We start from the raw sequence: 20,468 nt of genomic DNA, 5'->3' as shown, positions 1-20,468 counted from the left end.
GTATAACCAGAGGACCAGGCTGGCTAAGACCGGCATCGTCCCATAAAATGATGCTTCTAAGCGGGACCGGCTTCCACCGGCGTGTGACCAGCTTAGGAGGGCCCTGTGCTTGGTTTAATACTCAGCTGTTCCTGTCTTGAAATTCTTATTTTTTGAACAAGGGGCTCCGCATTTTCATCTTGCAGCAGGCTTCCCAAATTATGTAGACAGTCTTAACTTCTAACTAAGAGTCTGAGATCGATGACATCCCAAATTCTGGAATTAGAAGACCAGCCTGGGTGGAAGATTCTATAATTCGACCAGAACAGAATCTAAGCGTCTTTTGTCTCCCAGATCGTATGGGATATTGCGTTCACCGTTCTACGACTCCAGGAGCCTTTGTTCTACGTTCTAAGAGGCTTTGTTCTCAGCATTCTAAGATGCTCTGTTCTCGACGTTCTGTGGTCCTAAGAGTCTGAGCCTGACTTTCGTTGCCAAGGTTCCCTCTGGCTCCCCTGGCTCCGCGAGCCGGGCTGGCGCCCCCTCAGGCGGCCAGCCTGTGTCACTACGCCGAGTGTGTCCCCCTACAACCTTCAAGATCTAGTTCCAGTGTTCATACCCATTTCTCAGACAGACCTCGACTCCCTAAAGGCCAGGGCCCAGAAGATCATACGAGAACCTCCCTCTTCTAGGACCCTCCTGCACCAGAATGCATTCTGGTCGTAAGCTGGAGAGGCGGTGGTACTCTTGAGAGCTACGACTCTGGAACCAGACTAGGGAGAGGGGAAGGGCGTGTGAGCCCCAGCCCTGCCCCTTTCTAGCCGTGTGACTTTGAGAAACTTGGTTAACATCTGTGCCTCGGTCTCCTCATCTGTATGATGGGGTCATAACATTATCTACCAGATAGAGTCGTTCTGAGGATTGAGCGAGATATTTGTCTAGAGCCTTCTATGTAGAAAGAGCCACAGAAGGGTCTGATAAATAAGTACGAAATAATCTCGTGAGTCCCAATGAGCTTGGACTTTAGTAGAGACAAACTATAGTCAATCCCCCTCTTGTTTAAGACAGACCTAGAGTGTCCTTTAACTGCCTTAATTTTCCAACAGTGGGGAGATAACCGAGATTCATGATAGGTGGATCTAGGGAGCTCAGTCGCAAACAAGATTTTCTCAGTAGTTAGTGTCTGGGGTGATGTCAGGATTGGTTTTCCATCCCTGCTGTTTGTGCAAAGCCAGTTGAACCATTTCTTGCATAAAATGCTGGATCTGAAACTGATTTAGGATTTGGTCACTGGGCGTTCAAAGATGGGTATTCCTAGGAAAATGAATAAAAAAAAGAGAATTATTAATGGTTGAATAAGGGAGTAAAACCAAGAGTTGAGGCCCGAGGGCAGCCAGTTGACAGGGTTGCAAGAAGGAGGTACAGAGAGATCCTTGGTTGATGGAATCAGAACAGCGGTCACAATTCTTCAGAAAACCTCATTGCCCCTCCACCTTTTTAAATCTGTTTATCTAGAGAGCAGGGGGCATGCACGTGTAGGTAAAGGAGGGGCAGAGAGAGAGAGGGAGAGAGAGAGAGAATCCCAATCAGGCTCCGCACTATCAACGTAGAGCCCGACCCAGGGCTCGATCTCATGAACCATGAGATCATGAGTTGAGCTGAAATCAAGAGTCAGAGGCTCAACCAACTGAGCCACCCAGGCGTCCCCACCTCGTTGGCCTCTTGATGTTCCCATTGATGATGAGATGTCTGAGGAGTCCCTGGAAATGAACATGCAGCAGAAACTTCCAACTGTAACATACAAGTCGCTCCCTCGGAAGCCCCGGGCCTGGGTGCAAAAGTTGCCCAAACATGGGTGGAGGCCATATTAAATCCTCGGGGCTTACTGCTAAGCATTTGGCTCCTCTGATGCTAATGAAAAAGGGGGTCGCAGTCATCCTAGACCCTGTGTCTGTAGGGTGACTTTCAGCCTTCGCAGGATGTGGCTGGTCTCCCACGTTTGTGGGGAATTCGGTGAGGGGTGGAGAGAAGAAAGAGTGAGAGGTTAGACATGAATAGACTGAAGGGGGATCGAAACTCTGAAAAGGACTCACAGGATTGGCAAGATAACAGGAGCCAGTCCGGCTGGTAGGTAGGTACCAGTCTGCAAAATCCTCACACACAAGGCACGCCTCACGGGGGGCAATGCAAGACTCATGGAAATAATTGTCTCATTCAGCTGAGGGGCTCAGCCAATAAATGCTGATTGAAGATGGGACACCAAAGAGAAGGTGTAGGGACGGGACCGGGGCCATGCAATGAGTCACAAGAGGGGTGATGCCGCTTGTTGCCAAGAGAAATTACGAGCGGCCCCCGTTGACTCGGGGTGGGTAGTGTTTTGATAGCTGGAAAATCTGGGTGAGTGCAGTGGGGAGGTGGTTCCTGCCGTTAGGGTTGTTATGGTCTGAGACTGAGTCCCGTGAAGGGGCAGGATGCGAAGGAGCCCAGAAATCCTGACTCATCGATGCTAGGGATAGGGCGAGGTTACTGTCACAACCAGGCGGTGAGTTAGAAGGAGTCTTTGAGGGGTACGTGAGACAAGGCTCAATCTGCCTGCAACCCATCCTATTTCCAAATCAGGTTACATGCTGACGGACTGGGGGATGAGACTTCAACCTATCTTTTTGGGGTCGGGGGAGGGGACACACTTCAACCCATCGCAGCCTCAGAAACCACTGGAGTTGCGTTTTAGTCTTGGGTCGAAATGCCACGAACGATGGGATAAATTCCTCCTGTGGCTACTGTTAGCCTTCGGGTGCGGAAGTCGGGTCCTCAATGGGGTGCTTGTGGCTTAACGTCGCGGCAATGAGTCCCTAGACACCTCGTGTCTCTGGGGGGTACGTGTTGAGTGTCAGTGAGTGAGCCGAGTGGGGGGATCATCCACATATTGGATTTGGGGGGGGGGTGGGTATGGCAAGGGGAACCACACCCCTCAAATGAGCATTCAGGGTCCCCGGAAAGGAAGAGGGGGTTTCCGTGACCTCTTGAGGCCCTCCTGTCCCTGTGCATTGTGGACTTTCCCGGGTGAGAACAAAAAGATGGAGAATCTGGACATAGAGGGAAATGAAAGAATGTGTGGACAGACGAGGCGTTCGTAAGGTAAGCTGGGTGGTTCCGGAAGGTGCAGAGAGGCAGAGACAGTGTTCGGATTGGGAACTCGCAGCGACCCAGGTTTGACTCTTTTATTCATGGCCTACAGGTCTTGGCCCAGCCATGTGCCAAAGGCTTGAGGGGTGTTTATGGACACGGAGAAAGCCTGTCAGAAGGGGATCCTTGGGGAGACTAAATCTTAAGCCTCGAATTTGGTGTCCCTTTTCTTTTCTTTTTTTTTTTTTTTAATGTTTTTATTTATTTTTGCGACAGAGAGAGACAGAACATGAGCAGGGGAGGGCCAGAGAGAGAGGGAGACACAGAATCGGAAGAAGGCTCCAGGCTCTGAGCTGTTAGCACAGAGCCCGATGCGGGGCTCAAACTCACAGACTGTGAGATCATGACCTGAGCGGAAGTCAGACGCTTAACCGACGAGCCACCCAGGCGCCCCTGGTGTCCCTTTTCTTTATAGTCCCTACAAGCACCTCTGTCAAGATCAGGGTTGGTAGTATCCAATGGCCCTGACAGAATGGGCTTTTTTTTTTTTTTTTCAAATTCAAGGTGTGGGGCCTTAAAGTGACACTGTGTGGCTTTGCTTTGATGTGCCCCGGCACCCTCATGATTGATGTTGGACGAACCTCATGGAATTCTGCAAACAAGGTATTTCTCCAGCTCATGTTACAGGTTTTTGTTTTTTTTTTTTAAGTTTTTATTTCTTTATTCATTTAAGTAATCTCTATGCCCAACGTGGGCCTTGAACTCACAACCCTGAGATCAAGAATTGCTCTCGATGCTCTTTGGACTGAGCCAGCCAGGCGTCCCTCACGTCATGTTTTTGATCGTCTCTCTCATTTCTGGCCTCAAAGTGTTAACAGAACGAGTGGCCAAGATCGAAGCAGTGGGATTATCCAGGATCAGGCCTGAGTAGGCATTCTGTATATTTCCCAATGTGGGTCTGTCATTGGGGATGGATTGGTCTATCTGTTGTCTACCCTCCTGGACCTTGGACCAATCAGTTTTATTTTTATTTTTATTTAAAAAAATTTTTTTAACGTTTATTGATTTTTGAGACAGAGACAGAGCATGAACGGGGGAGGGTCAGAGAGAGGGAGACACAGAATCTGAAACAAGCTCCAGGCTCTGAGCTGTCAGCACAGAGCCCGATGCGGGGCTCGAACTCACAGACTGCGAGATCGTGACCTGAGCCGAAGTCGGCCGCTTAACCGACTGAGCCACCCAGGCGCCCCGGACCAGAGGGAGAAGCATTCGAGATGGAATCCAAGAGACACTCTCCAATATTATCAGCTCGAATTATGCCTCAAAGGTATTCTCATTTATCTGGAGATCCTCATTGAGATTCGTCTGAACTTCTTCTTTTTTTTTTTTTTTTAAGTTTCTATTTATTTTGAGAGAAAGTGTGTGTGAGTGGGGGAGGGGTGGAGACAGAAGGAGAGAATCCCAAGCAGACTTCATGCTGTCAGCACGGAGCCTGCGGCGGGGCTCGAACCTACGAGCCATGAGATCATGACCTGAGCCAAAATCAAGAGTCAGGCACTTAGCCAGCTGAGCCACCCAGGTGCCCCCCTCATCTGAGCTTTTTTTTTTAATTTTTTAAATGTTTCATTTATTTTTGAGAAAGAGACAAAGTACGAGTGGGGGAGGGACAGAGAGAGAAAGAGAGAGACACAGAATCCGAAGCAGGCTCCAGGCTCTGAGCTGTGGGCACGGAGCCCGACGTGGGGGCTCGAAATTGTGAACTGCGAGATCATGACCTGAGCTGAAGCCGGACGCTTAACTGACTGAACCACCCAGGTGCCCAATGAACTTCTTTAAATCAAAGAGCCGTCGCTCTGGATTATCAACAGTAGCCAAACTATGGAAAGAGTCCAAATGTCCATTGATGGATGAAGAGAAGAGAGGGAAACAAACCACAAGAGACTCTTAGCTGTAGAGAACAAATCACGAGTTGACAGAGGGAGGTGGGTGGGAGATGGGCCAGATGGGTGATGGGTACTAATGAGGGCATTTGTGCTGAGCACTGGGTGTTTTATGTAAGGGATGAGTCACTGAATTTCTACTCCTGAAACCAATATCGCACTCTATGCTAGCTAAAATTTAAATTAAACAAACAAACAAACAAACTGAGCCTGGATGGCTCAGTCGGTTAAGTGTCTGATTCTTGACTTCGGCTCAGGTCATGATCTCACACTTCGTGAGTTCGAGCCCTCATTTGGCTCTACGCTGTCACTGTGGAGTCGCTTCGGATCCTCTGTCACCTGGCTCTCTGCCCCTCTCCCACTGGCACTCTCTCTCTCTCTCAAAAATAAATAAACATTGAAAACACAGTCTGGGTGACAATGAGGAGCTGGAGGGCAGGGGTCAAAGGTGGAGCGATCCCTCTGCCTACAATCTCAGGACCGGGATGAAGCTTGAGAAGTTAGCTCAGAAGACCGGCCTTCCCGACCCCGAGGCTCGCTTGAGACTCACCCAGCCATACCCACTCTGGGCCTTCACCGTCCTGGGACGGGTCTCTCTCTCCGCTGGATGGCAAACCCTCTGAGGGCAGAGCCTGGACGGTCTCAGTCACCACTGTGTCCCCAGCATCACCCACCACAGTGTGACAGATGGATGACCCAGTGAATGAACACATTCTGTGCGTAGAGAAGTCACCGCATCGGTTTAAAAGAAAATACTAAATATTGCGCATCAGGTTTCTACCCCGGACCAGACTTGCGCTAACTGCATTGTTCTTATCAGTGGTTGTGATTAGTAGTAATGTCCCCAACCAAAACAGTGGATCAAACAAGCCATGGGGTTACTTTGCTCCAAACCCTCCGAGCCTCCAGTCGGGCTCCTGCATCCGTCCTCCCCTCCGGGCTTACTCCTTCCTTTTCGAACTCTTCCTGCTTTCCGCTTCCCCATCCTCCTTCTGCTCCCCTCTGTACCTTCCCCCTTCCAGACTTCCCTCCTGGCAGTCCTCCCTCCAGGTTTCCCATCCCTGTTGCTCCTTCTTCCAAAAGTCCTCCTGCTTCCAGCCCCCTCGCCGCCACCTCTCCCATCCCTCCCCCACCCCACCCCCTTTTAGGAAATATCCTCTTTCCGGGTGAACTCCATCTCCGTGAACAACAGACTCATGATACGAGAGTGCGGTGTGGCCAGAGACTCAGGCCATGGGGCCAGAGATGAGTTCGTTTTAATCGCTGGGGAGTTCGCGTTGCAAATAACTACACCCCTCCACGGACACCCGCCGTGCTCCTCCCCCGGGGCGTGCGCCATCCGGTTTGGGCAGGAAGCCGCTTCTCCTTAGATGGAACAGTTCCACGAGATGGTGCGGGAGGGCAGCTCGCCGGGGACGGGAGCACAGCATCATGGGGCAGCCAGGGCGGGGGGCACGGGGCCTCAGAGGACGCTGATGCGCTCGGCCAGCCCCTGCATCTCGTGGTCCTGCGGCGGCAGGGCCCCACCGAAGTCCCCATCGGCGGGCAGGCCGGGCCCGGGCAGCGGGTGCTCGGCCACGAACTGCTCCCAGCGCGCGTCGTCACTCTCGTGCGTGATGTACCGCTCGCCCATCTTCCCCTCCAGCTCTCGGAGGTCCAGCCACGTCTGGTACTCCTGGGCCCCGGAGACCAAAGGTTAGCAGGCACAGAGCACACAGCGCCCGCACCTTATCCACCCCGCGGGGGACGGGCCGGGTACCAGGGAAGGTGAAGCCACGCCCTTCACAACGCGCCCAGCCAATAGAAATTCAGCTCCACCTCCTTCTACAGCCCAGCCAATGGGAACCTCAGCCACGTTCGCGAGCCACGGAAAAGGTACCTGCATCCTTCACCACCCGCACAGCCAATAAGGCATCTGGTTCCTCCCCTTACCCCAACCCAGCCAATAGGACCTCCCGCCCCCTTCGCTCTCAGCCCCGCCCCCTGCATCACCTGTAACCAGGGGTGACTGAGAGATTTGTCCACGCTGTAGCGCTTGCGCATCTTCACCTGCAGCAGGTTGTTGATGAGGTCAATGGCTGCACGGGAAGGAGACAGTTCAAGTCCTGCGCGCTGAGGGGCCGCCCCTCCCCTCCAACAGGCCACTCCAGCCCGCGTGCCTACCATCCGGGGCCTTCCCTCTGCATGGCCCCCGTGGCTTTGAAGCCTCACCTGCACCACTCGCTCACCCACCCGTTTCCTCATTAAATTACCATTTTGCCCACCCCTCCTCCGACGTTGCACACACACTAGCTCCTACATCTCTTCACCAAGACTCTCCCTCAGTTTCCCCATTTCTAGGTCACCTTCGTAAGCTTTGTCATACAGAGGTGCATACACGAACACCTGTACTACTCCTCGCTTAATATTCTTCTTTAAGCATATACAATGGCATGAAATCCGGTCATTTGCAACAACTGGGTGGAAGAGTGTATTATGCTAAGTGAAATAAGTCGGAGAAAGATAAATATCATATGATTTCACTCACATGTGGAATTTAAGAAGCAAAACAGATGAACAGAGGGGAAGGGAAGGAAAAATAAGATAAAAACACAGAGGGAGGGGGGGCGCCTGGGTGGCTCCGTCGGTTAAGCATCCGGGTTTGGCTCAGGTCGTATCTCCCCCGGCTTGTGAGTTCGAGCCCCGCGTGGGGCTCTGTGCTGAGGGCTCAGAGCCTGGAGCCTGCTTCCGATTCTGTGTCTCCCTCTCTCTGCCCTTCCCCCACTCGCACTCTGTCTCTCTTTCTCAAATAAAACATTAAAGAGAGAGAGAGAGAGAGAGGCAAATTATAAGAGACTCCTAAATACAGAGAACAAACTGAGGGTTGCTGGAGGGGAGAGGGTGGGGCGGTGGGCTAAATGGGCGATGGGCATTAAGGTGGACACTTGTTGGGATGAGCCCTGGGTGTTCTATGTAAGTGATGAATCACTAAATTTTACTCCTGAGACCATTATTATACTATATGTTAACTAACTTGGATTGAAACAAAATTTTTAAAAATATATATTTTTGTTTAAGCCAAACCATTTGTCCAAGATATACCGTGAAGTGGACAATGCAAATTGAAAAACAGTAAGCTGCCATCTGCGTAAAAGGGGGAAATAAAAGAATATAGATCCACATATTTTCTTGCACTATTTTTTATAACTTTTTTAAAAATAAAAGTTTGTATTTATCTATTCTGAGAGAGAGAGGCAAGGTAAGAGAGGGAGAGAGAGAGGATCCCAAGCAGGCTCTGCACTGTCAGCATGGGGCCTGACTCAGGGCTCAAACTCACGAACCGTGAGATCCTGACTTGAGCCAAAATCAAGAGTTGGACGCTTAACCAACTGCGCCACCCAGGTTGGGTGTAACTTTTAAAAAAATGTTTGTGTATTTATTTTGAGAGGGGGAAAGAGAGTGTGAGCAGGGGAGGGGCAGAGAGATGAAGAGAGAGAATCCCAAGCAGCCTCCACACTGTCAGCACAGAGCCCAACGAGGGGCTCGATCCCACGAACCAGGAGATCATGACCTGAGCCCAAATCAAGAGTCGACGCTTAACTGACTGAGCCACCCAGACTTGTAAAAAGACTTGTAATAGCCATTGTCTTTGGGAAGAATAACAAAGGACTGAGAATTTTCACTATAGATCCTTCTGTATATTTAATATTTATTTTTGAGAGGGGGGAGGAGCAGAGAGAGAGGAAGACACAGAATCCGAAGCAGGCTCCAGGCTCTGAGCTGTCAGCACAGAGCCCGACTGCAGGGTTCGAACTCACGAACCGCGAGATCGTGACCTGAGCCAAAGTCGGAGGCTCAACCGGCTGAGCCACCCAGGCGCCCCCCTCCCATTCTGTATATTTAAAAATTTGAGCCATGGGAGTATGTAAAGAAAAACCGACAGCATTCGGTTTCACATCACTTCCCTTTTTAAAAATTCATGGGGCGCCTGGGTGGCGCAGTCGGTTAAGCGTCCGACTTCAGCCAGGTCACGATCTCGCGGTCCGTGAGTTCGAGCCCCGCGTCAGGCTCTGGGCTGATGGCTCGGAGCCTGGAGCCTGTTTCCCATTCTGTGTCTCCCTCTCTCTCTGCCCCTCCCCCGTTCATGCTCTGTCTCTCTCTGTCCCAAAAAAATAAAAAAAAAAAAAAAAAAAAAAATTCATTTTTCAAGGTGAAAATGAAAATATTACATCACCCTGGTCAATGAAAATCCAAAGATCACTTGCCAGGCACACAAAAATAAAATGAAAATAAAACAAACTTATTTGACGGTAGTCAGCCAGTGGTTTCCTGCAGAAGGCCCAGAGACCGGCCTGTCTTTTAGGAAAAGGAGTATTGGCGAGTGTCAGGCATTCAAGACAAGCCGTCACTCGTCCAAGGCTGTCTCCTTGATCAGAAGCCTTGAAGAACAAGGCCTCACTGTGTGAACCCCTCTGAGTACAGGCCTTACCCACACGGCCTCCCTCACACACGGCCATCCACACCAGATTCCCTCTTACTGAGACTTCTGAGTGGGTCCCAAAAGACCACGCTGAGGACCCCCCAGTATTACTCTAGCGCTCGAGAATGCACATTCTTATCGCTTCGTGCTTACCTGCCTCAGGCCCACCACTGCCACCTTTTTCTGCGCTGACCCCCACGGCACCCCTCCCCGCCCCCCGCCCTGCCTGCTCCATGAGGCCCCATCCCTCTAAGGACAACCTTCTCTTCGCAACCTTCTCCTCACGTGATCCCTTCTCTCCTATTCATCCCAGTATTCCCAGAGCCTAGGACAGTCAGTGCTGGGCACATAGTAGGCACTCAGCAGGTAGTTGTTGCATAAACTGTTCTGAATAGTGATTGTCTTCTTAGCCCCCCTCGCATACTCTGTCTTCCTGAGCTCCCTGGCTCCGGGACCTGCCCCCTTGTTCTTACAGCCCCCTCACGTGCCCCAGTATCTTAGCCCTGCGGTAGGCGCGTCCCCACACCTGGCTGGGGCCCCAAAGTTACAAGCCTCCTGGGGCCCAAGTCACAAGATCCAGTGTCACTACCCGGCCACAACGCCGAAGCCCCTGAATCCCAGTGTCCATCTGGGGCCTGGCTCCCCTCACTATGCGCCCCCCATTCCCACCCGCTTCTAGGTTCAGGTGACTTTGGTCCCAGGACAGGTCCTTCTGGACGGCTTCAGAAACCCTCCATGGCCCTGCCCCTCCTCTCGCCACGCCCCTAAACCAGTCCCCTCCATCGCTGGACCTGCCCCCTTGGCCCCAGGCCCAAGTCTGCCCGGCACCCAGCAAATGAGCTGCTCTCCGGAGCCACTGCTTTTGCAAGGCTAACCCTTCCGGGGTCATAACCCCAAAGCCTCCAGGCCCCAGCCAATGCCATGGGAGGAAGGATCTGCCTCTTCTGGCCACCCCAGCTGTTTGGTTTCCTCAGGTCCAGCGGTCCCTCTCCTGGTCCCGCCCTAGACCAGCCAAACCTCGCTCAGGCCCCAAGGCGCCGTCTGTCCCCTGCTTCTGGAACACTTCGTTTCCTGTGAACTAGCAACCGGGCCTGACTGGTTCCACACAAACCCCTGAGTCCCCGCCCCAGGGTTCCAGGTCCAGGGCACCTCACCTTTTAAAGGACCGCCCACCCCGTGGCCCCACCCGTCGCTAGGCTCCACCCCCATAGTTGTTTCAGGGCTCCACCTCTTCTGCGACCCCGCCCCCTCCGGCCCCGCCCCCTCCGCGCCCTCCGCCCCTCGCCTCCGCCCACCTCCGGAGGAGATGCAGCTCCAGGGGCAGGCTGGGTACATGAAGGCGGCGTTCTGGATCTGGTCTTTGATGTCCTCATCCTCGTTGAAGGGGAACGTGCCACTGAGGCTGACGTACATGATCACGCCCACCGACCACATGTCCAGGGAGCGGTTGTAGCCCTGGTTGAGCAGCACCTCGGGCGCCAGGTAGGCAGGCGTGCCCACCACCGAGCGCCGGAACGACTTCTCGCCGATGATGCGCGCGAAGCCGAAGTCGCACAGCTTCACCTGCAGAGGGCGTGGGGTGGAGGGTCTGAAGGAGTGTTAAGGCTGCACCCCACCCAGGGTCCCCACCACCACGCCCCTCCGTGGCATTCCAGACAAAACTGAATGCTGGTTCAGATCCAAGCCTCTCCTCCCACTAGTCAAGTGACCTTGGGCAAGTGACTTCCTCTCTCTGTGCTTCAGTTTCCTCATCTGTAGGAGGAGGGGGATCAAACCCGCCGACCTCAAAGGGCCGCCATGAGGATCACGTGAGTGTATCCATCTAAGGCGCATAGGGTAATAAATGCCCCGTATGCCGTGAGCGCCTAATAAATGCCACCTGCTCCTAGGCTTCCGCCACACTGAGCAGGTCTCTTAACCACCTCGTGCCTCTGTTTCCTCTTTTGCACAACGGGGATCCTAAAAATCCCCACCTTAAAGGGTGGTTGTATGGATTGAAAGAATAAATACATGCAAAGTGCTGGGAGCAGCGTCTAGCTCAATGTGAGTTTCAAGATCTCAGGGGCAGGACCCAACTCGTCCCAGCCCCAGCGATGTCATGTGTATCGAGGATGTTAACAGCAGCTTCCTCTCCAGCTTCCCTGGGGATTCAATGGGACACCCGCACGTGAACTGCTGACCGTCAAAGCCAGCAGACAGCAACAGGTGTTCGCCCAACTTTCCCTTGATGGTGGAGGCAGTCTAGGGTCACGGACAGGCTGTGGAGCCAGCCACACCTGGGTTCAAGGTCCTGCCCTCCTTCCCATCAGTTCATAGGCAGCACCCTTTGTGTGCTGCCATCTCTGTTCATGTACTGTTCCTCCCCTGCTCAAAATCTTTTCTATGGCTCACTATGGCTCTCCAGAGTCCAAGACCCTTGGAGCCCCAAGCCTCTGTTGCCTGCCCTCGGAATCAGCCACAGCCCAACCACTGACTCGATGTGACAGCCAGGCCACCCTGTCCTAAGATCCTTTTCCTTTTCAAAGATCCACCCTTTTCTGCAGATGTTACAATGGAATATTACTTGGGAGTAGCGAGCCATGCTATGACATAAACGAGCTCTGCAAACATCTAAGCGAGAGAAGCCAGACACAAAGGGCCTATCTAGCGTTGGATATTCTGTTTATGCAAAATGCCCAGAATAGGCAAATCTACAGAAAGTAGATTCATGGTTGGGATGAAGGGTGGTGGGATTGGGGGATGATGGCTAAGGGGTACGGGGTCTGTTTTAGGGGTGATGAAATGTTCTAAAATGGGTTGCACAACTCTGTGAATACACTAAAACCCACTGAATTGTATACTTTGTTTTTTTTTTTTTTTACGTTTATTTCAGAGAGGGAGAGAGAAGGAGGGAGGGGCAGAGAGAGGGAGGGAGGGAGGGAGAGAGAGAGAGAGAGAGAGAGAGAGAGAGAGAGAGAATCTCAAGCAGGCTCCACACTGTCAGCACAGAGCCTGATGTGGGGCTCAAACTCACGAACCATGAGATCGTGACCTGAGCTGAAATCAAGAGTCAGACACTTGGGGCGCCTGGGTGGCTCAGTCGGTTAAGCATCCGACTTTGGCTCAGGTCACGATCTCGTGGTCCGTGAGTTCGAGCCCTGCATCGGGCTCTGTGCTGACCGCTCAGAGCCTGGAGCCTGTTTCAGATTCTGTGTCTCCCTCTCTCTCTGACCCTCCCCCATTCATGCTCTGTCTCTCTCTGTCTCAAAAATAAATAAACGTTAAAAAAAAATTAAAAAAAAAAAGTTACTTTAAAGAGTCAGACACTTAACCAACTGAGCCACCCAGCCACCCCCAAATTGTATATCTGAATCAGTGAATTGTATCATGTGTAAATTGTATCTTGATAAAGATGTTTAAAAAAAAAAAAAAAAAACTCGCTACAGGGCCTTTGCACCGACTGTTCCCCCTGCCTGGAATACTTGTCCATCCAAAAAAAAATAGACTCTTACTCTTTCTTCAGAGAGTTTTTCTCTGACCCTCCAGTGGGCTACATAGTTATGTGAGCTCACAGAACCATGTCAGAGAACTCATTACAGATATGACATTATCGTGACAATATGATCAACATTTGTTCTTCTCTCTGTGACTTGCACTGACCCATACGGTGGCCACTGGCTACTTGTGGCTACCGAGCCCTTGGATATGGCAAGTGCAATTGACAAACTAGTTTTTATTTAATTTTCACTAAATTTCCTACAGTTTTACGTGTAAAAACTGATCCTGTGTTACATCCCGGGCTGCCACTAACACTGAACTTCTGGAAGCAGAAGGAAACTATGGGGTTGACATAAGTTGTTTCCACTGGGAGTCAAAATCTTTTACCCTTCCAAAATAAATGTTAATGAGAATAATATCCTCTTTTACTAGTAGAAGAAAAGATTCTAGACTTAGTTATTGGACAGCTTTTAAATATGCTTCGAACCACTTGGATAGGTCAATCTACTTTTCCAACCGCTTTTATGAAATCTAAGTGCAAAATCAAATATTTATTTTTTTCCCAAATCAAATATCTCTGATAAAAATTTCATATCTGAATTGAGATGTGCTCTAGGTGTTAAACACACACCAGATTTTGAAACTTGGTATGGAAAGAAAGAGTATTTCATTAATAATTTTTATGTTGATTACACATTGAAATGATAATATTTGAATATACTGGGATAAAGTGTATTATTAAAGTCAAGATCACCAGGGGCGCCTGGCTGGCTCAGTCAGTGGAGCATGTGACTCTTGATCTCAGGGTTGTGGGTTCGAGCCCCATTTTGGGAGTAGAGATAACTTGGGGCACCTGGGTAGCTCAGTTGGGTGAGCATCCGACTCTTGATCTCAGCGCAGGTCACGATCTCACGGTTCGTGAGTTCAAGGCTCGTGTTGGGCTCTGCACTGGCAGTGGATAGCCTGCTTGGGTTTCTCTCTCTCCCTCTCTCTCTGTCCCCCACCTCCTGCTTGCACACTCTATAAGTAAGTAAGTAAGTAAATAAATAAATAAATAAATAAATAAATAAATAAAATCTTTAAAGTTAATGTCACCAGTGCCTGGGTGGCTCAGATCATGATCTCGTGGGTCGTGAGTTTGAGCCTCACCTCGGGCTCTGTGCTGACAGCTCAGAGCCTGGAGCCTGCTTTGGATTCTGTCTGTCTCTCTGCCCCTCCCCTGCTCAAACTCTCTCTCTTTCTCTCTCGCTCTCAAATATAAAGTAAAACATAAAAATAAAATAAAAATCTTGAATGTAATTGGCCACAGAGCCGTGCAGAATGAAGACTACATTTCCCAGCCTCCCTTGCAGCCAGCCATGACCACATGATCAAGACCTGGCCAATGGGATGCCAGAAGGCTCCAAAAGGAAGGGGGTGTGTCCATTTCCTCCACCCTGTTTCTTTCCTCCTTCTCCCTATTATCTTTTCACATGATAGGGACCATCATGACCCTTGAAGACTAACAACATCACAGAGAGGCCAGAAGAAGACAGCTGGAGCTGAATACCTGACACTAAGAAACTGCTGTTTCAGCCTCAAAATGCTTATGCTGGACGCTACATGAGTGAGAAACATCCTCTATTTTATTTAAGCCACTGTTATCTTGAGTCTCTGTGTCCACTTGGCCTATTCATACAACCCCCACCAGCCTCCAGTGTTAGCTGGACTTCCCCAAATCAAGCTGGGACGTAACTGACCTGAGGAAATGGGTCAGCAGATGCCAGCAACACGTTTTCTGGTTTCAAATCACAGTGGACGATGTTCTTGAAGTGAAGGTGTCTCAAGGCCACCAGGATCTGAGGGGAGGAGATGGGGCCAGTAAGGAAGATAGAAAGGTCCCTGCCTCAGATTCTGACTTCAGCGGCCAGCCCTCCAAACCCCATCCGTGCCTCTCTCTGCACCCCTGAAGATGTCTCCCCAGGACCGGGAGCAGGGGGCATTGGAGCTCCACATGAGAATCTCAGAACCCCAAAACCATTACATCCAAGCTAGGAGTTGGATAATTCTAGAAAGGCTCAGCCGGAGCAGTGGGTTTAGGAAGATCCTGAGATCCTCTGGCATGTGATAAACTCCTGACAAAAAAGAACTATTAATGAGGCTCCTGGCTGGCTCAGCCAGTAGAGCACATGACTTGTGATCTCTGAGGTCATGAGCTCAAGCCTTCCTTTGGGCCTGGAGTTTACTTATAAAAGGTGTCGGCGGGGGGGGGGGGGGGGGGGGGGCGGGGGGGATGTTATTAATAAAGTAGCAGCCTTTAAGGAAGTACTATTATGTGACCCCATTTTTTAAAAAGTATTTTTCATCCACTATAGATATATATATCGTATATAATATATATCATATATATATAATATGTTATATATAATATATAATATATATAATATATAATATAATATAATATAATATAATATAATATAATATAATATAATATATATACACATAATATTGGGGTGACTGGGTGGCTCTGTTGGTTGAGCCTCTGACTTCGGCTCAGGTCATGATCTCATGGGTTGTTGAGTTCAAGCCCCGCGTCAGGCTCTGAGCCTGGAGCCTGCTTCAGATTTTATATCCCCCTCTCTGTTCATCCCCCCACCCCAACTCGCACTCTGTCTCTCAAAAATAAACAAATATTAAAATATATATATATATATATTATAAATATACAATATATATAATATATATATATTATATATATATAATGAAACAATACAAATACCAATATGATCTACATTTTATATCAAATGCTAGAGCCAGCCTACCTAGGTGGAAAATCTGGCTCTACACTTATTAGCTTGTGGCCTTGGGCAAGCCACTTTAACTCTCTGGGTCTCAGTTTTCCCATCTGTAAAATGGGGGCAATAAAAGTACCCATCCTCAGGGGTTGCTATTGAAGTTTAAATGCGATGACGCATGAAAGCTGCTTAGGACAGGGGTGCCTGGCTGGCTCAGTTAGTGGAGGGCAACTTTTTTTTTTTTAATGTTTGGTTATTTTTGAGAGAGAGAGACACACAGAGCATGAGCGGGGGAGGGGCAGAGAGAGAGGGAGACGCAGAATCCGAAGCAGGCTCCAGGCCCCGAGCTGTCAGCACAGAGCCCGACACGGGGCTCGAACTCGCGGACTGTGAGATCACAACCTGAGCCGAAGTCGGAAGCTTAACCGACTGAGCCACCCAGACACCCCTGGAGTGAGTGACTCGATCTCAGGGTTGTGAGTTTGAGCCTCACGCTGATTGTGGAGATTACATAAAAGTAAAATCTCAAAAAAAATAAAATAAAAAGTCCCTAGGGCAGTATCTGGCACAGAGCAAGCACTATGTTAGCTATTGCTGTTGTTACGGGCAGGACATGGGCCCTCTCTCCACCTCAGTTTCCTCATCTGTAAGATGGGGATTAGAGTAATACCTACCTTGGAAGGCAGTTGTGAAGCCTAAGCAAGCCTGTGAGTAAAGGGCTTAGCACAGGACTTGGGGTAGAGCAGACAAGAGGCGGAAGGCAGACATCTGCAGAGAGAGAGAGACAGAGAGAGAGAAGCACAGACAAAGAGAAGAAAAGATGGGAGACCAGAAAGAGAAAGCAACCAGTTGCTGAGGGCAGGCAGTTCCCTCTCTCCACATGGAGTCTGGATAAGCCCGCCCCAGTAGGCTTCTGTCCACACCCCACAAGCCACCCTAACAAAGACACAGTGCTGGGGAGAGCGAGGGTGCTGGGTCTGTATAAAGGAAGCACAGCACAGGGGATTTTGCAACCAAGAGAAGAAGTCCTAGAATCAGGTGAGGGACCAGCCCGTGAGCAGGCTTTTCTAGGAAGGCTGTAAAACCCAGAAACCTTGAAAGGCAACATTTAACATTACAAAAGTTAAACTCTTAATGGCAAATAAAAGCCATGAACGAAAGGGAAAGGAAAATACTGGGATTAAAAAAAAAAAAATTGAACAACACAAGTGACAAAGATCCAGTGTCCGTCATATGCAAAGAGCTCTTACAATTCAATAAGATCAATCCAACTGAAAAATGGGCAAAGGGTATATAAAACACAGGCCAATAAACATAGGAAAGTATGCTCCACCTGACCCATAATTTTTAAACTGCCAAATGAAGCTACATGAAGTGTTTTTCCACCTATGAGAGTGGTGATTATTTTATCCAGAGTTAGCAAGGAGAACGTAGACACCCTCAAATTGTTGTTGAGAGCAAAGACTGAAAGGGAGTTTAGAGAGTAACTGGGCAGCATGTTAAAAAAAATTCTAAAGCACATTCCCCTGGACTCAGGAGTCCATTATCTGAAGCGCATTCTATGGAAATTCTCCCACCAGAGCCCAGCAACGTTTGTAGACAAATATTCACAGGAGGTTATTTGTAATAGTGGAAAAGTGAAAACAACCTAAGTGGTCAGCAATTAGGGATTTTGGCGATATCCGCCACGGGATACAGCTCAGAAAAAAAAGGCAGTTCGGCTAACTACGTACTGAAATAAAATAGCCTTCCAGAAGTACTATTATAGTGAAGAAAGTGAGAGGCAGAGAGGCACAGATAACACCAATTAGTTGGACATTACTAGTTAAAAGCATAGACCCTACGTTCAAATCCCACCAGCTGTGTGACCCCGGGCAAGTTACTTCAAGTCTCTGTGCCTCACGTTTCTCAACTGGAAAACGGGCGTGACAACAGCCATTGCCACAAAGGTCGCTATGGAGGTAAAATGAGTTAAAAACACTGCCTGGCACACAGTAAGTGCTCAATAAAGGTTAGCGACTGCACTATTTATCACCGTTATTAGCGTCCCCCATCCCAGCCCTGCCCATTCTGGGTGATCACTGTCCAGGGCTGGGCTATCTTCATCGTAGCTGTGTGGCCAGCACTGTCCCCTCCGCGGGGCGGGAACAGAGCTGAGGCACAGGGAGTGTCTGTTGAACAATGTAATGAATGAATGAGCTCCCCACCGAAAGGACTCTCTCCCGTTCCCTTTTTCTACATGAATATTGTCAGGCCTGGGGAGCCGCATTATATAAAGTATTCCAAAATATAAACATTATTTATTATTTGTCTACACTAATAACTAGTATGACTACTAGTCTATTATTTTTACCTCTGTTCTATTATGACTCTATTATTATTTATTTTATTTTATTTTATTTTATTTTATTTTATTTTATTTTTTTTAATGTTTTTTATTTATTTTGGGGACAGAGAGAGACAGAGCATGAACGGGGGAGGGGCAGAGAGAGAGGGAGACACAGAATCCGAAACAGGCTCCAGGCTCTGAGCTGTCAGCCCAGAGCCTGACACGGGGCTCGAACTCACGGACCGCGAGATCGTGACCTGGCTGAAGTCGGACGCTTAACCGACTGCGCCACCCAGGCGCCCCTCTGTTATTATTTTAAAAGTATCATTCTGGGGCGCCTGGGTGGCGCAGTCGGTTAAGCGTCCGACTCCGCTCAGGTCATGATCTCAGTGTTCGGGAGTTCGAGCCCCGGATCGGGTTCTGGGCTGACAGCTCAGAGCCTGGGACCTGCTTCGGATTCTGTGTCTCCTTCTCTCTCTGCCCCTCACCCGCTCACCCGCTCACAATCTCTCTCTCTCTCTCTCAAAAACAAACAAAACACTTAAAAATTTTAAAAAATAAATAAATAAAAATAAAACTATCATTCTGGGGCACCTGGGTGGCTCAGTTGGTTTATTTTTTTTTTCTATTGTTGCTATTATTACTCTATTAGTATATTTTTTTATTATCCGCGATCGCGACTCCCACGCAGTGTCTGCGGGGCCTGAGCGCAGGGCGGGTGGGGAGCCGGGCAGAGGAGGGCAGGGGCAGGGGAGGGGGCGCACCTGGGTGATGAGGAACTTGGTGAGGCGCTCGGGCAGCCGGCCCTTCTCACTGGAGAGGATCATCTCGAGCATGTCCCCATGCAGCTTCTCCATTACCACGAACACCTTCTCAGGCGTCTCAAACATACAGTCCAGGTTCACGATCCCCGGGTGCCGCAGACTCTGGGGGTGGGGTGGGGGTAGGGTGGTAGTCAGGGTCTCGGTGGCCCACGAACTTGGGACCAGAGAGGCAAGCCATGCTTCCATGGCTTCCAGACAAGACGACAAATAAGAAGGACGTCCCCGGGGGGCCCGGGGGGCTCCGTCTGTCTAACGTCCGACTTTTGATTTCAGCTCAGGTTGTGATCTCATGGTTCGTGGGTTCAAGCCCCGCGTGGTGCCCCACGTCCAGCTAGCCGTGTGGAACCTGCTTGGGATTCTCTCTCTCTCCCTCTCTCTCTCTGCCCCTCCCCCCACCTTGCTCTCTCTCTCTCTCTCTCTCTCAAAATAAATAAATATTTTTCTTAATTTTTTTTTAATGTTTATTTATTTTTGAGACAGAGAGAGACAGAGCATGAACAGGGGAGGGGCAGAGAGAGAGGGAGACACAGAATCTGAAATGGGCTCCAGGCTCTGAGCTGTCAGCACAGAGCCCGACGCGGGGCTCGAACTCACGGACCGTGAGATCATGACCTGAGCCGAAGTCGGGTGCTTAACTGACTGAGCCACCCAGGCGCCCCAATAAATATTTTTTTAAAATGTCCCTGGGGGGTGAGCAGCTCCTTTCCGGGGGGTGGGGGAAGGGGCTTCCCACAGGCCCAGACAGAAGCACATCCCCGCACCGCCAGGTATCTAGAAGGATCTAAATCTTGAAGTTCTGTTGAAGGTCCAGGGTTGGGGAGGGAAGGTGGGAGAGACCAGGAATATGGAACAATGGGAAGAACCTTTGTACACCTCTGTCTTTTAAATCCTTTGCCCTCTCAGGGCACCTGAGTGGCTCAGTTGGTTAAGCATCCGACTTTGGCTCAGGTCATGATCTCATGGTCCATGAGTTCGAGCCCCGCGTCGGGCTCTGTGCTGACAGCTCGGAGCCTGGAGCCTGCTTCGGATTCTGTGTCTCCCTCACTCTCTGCCCCTTCCCCGCTCACACTCTGTCTGTCTCTGTCTCTCTGTCTCTCACAAATAAATAAACATTAAAAAAATTTTTTTTTAAATCCTTTGCCCTCTCCCCCCCAGCCCTGCCTGGCCTAACCTCATTTCTCCCACCGAGGTCCCCACCCAGCCTCCTCCCGGAGCTCCAGACTCTGGTCCCATCCTCCAGCAGCAGCCAGAGGGAACTTCCCAAAGTATATACTCACCCATGCTCCTTCCTTGCTCAAAATCTTTCCACGGTTCCCCAATACCCTCAGGAGAAAATCCACAGGGTGTGGCCCCACCCTCTTCCCTGGCCTCACCTCCCACCACCTCCCCACACATAAACCATCTAGTAACCTTGGACTTCAAATTCCTAGAGGGCTTCTGCTCAGAACACCTTCCCACCCCTTCAGCCTCCATACGCATATTCCCTCCTCCAGTAAGCCTTCCCCGACCACCCCCGCAGCCTGGGTTAGCCCCTGAAAGGAGGAAGTAGGAAGGGAAGGT

General features: G+C 50.1%; 1 protein-coding gene across 2 annotated transcripts in view; it reads right to left on the bottom strand.

Moving 5' to 3' along the window:
• Nucleotides 1-6,253: 6,253 nt before the first annotated feature.
• Nucleotides 6,254-20,468, bottom strand: part of PRKD2 (protein kinase D2) — a 36,810-nt gene continuing 22,595 nt past the window's right edge. For both annotated transcript variants that reach the window (XM_058706077.1, XM_058706078.1), the window contains 5 exons: nt 18,849-19,010; nt 14,721-14,819; nt 10,800-11,067; nt 7,038-7,123; nt 6,254-6,720 (listed from right to left, as the gene is read on the bottom strand). In XM_058706077.1, the coding sequence (XP_058562060.1) occupies nt 6,508-6,720; nt 7,038-7,123; nt 10,800-11,067; nt 14,721-14,819; nt 18,849-19,010 (828 nt within the window). In that variant the 3' untranslated portion in view covers nt 6,254-6,507. The remainder of the gene's footprint in view (nt 6,721-7,037; nt 7,124-10,799; nt 11,068-14,720; nt 14,820-18,848; nt 19,011-20,468) is intronic.

The sequence above is a fragment of the Neofelis nebulosa genome, chromosome 17 (assembly GCF_028018385.1).
Source record: "Neofelis nebulosa isolate mNeoNeb1 chromosome 17, mNeoNeb1.pri, whole genome shotgun sequence".
Lineage (NCBI taxonomy): Eukaryota > Metazoa > Chordata > Mammalia > Carnivora > Felidae > Neofelis > Neofelis nebulosa.
Note: the sequence above shows the minus strand (reverse complement) of the source record. Positions and strands in the feature narration are given on the sequence as shown.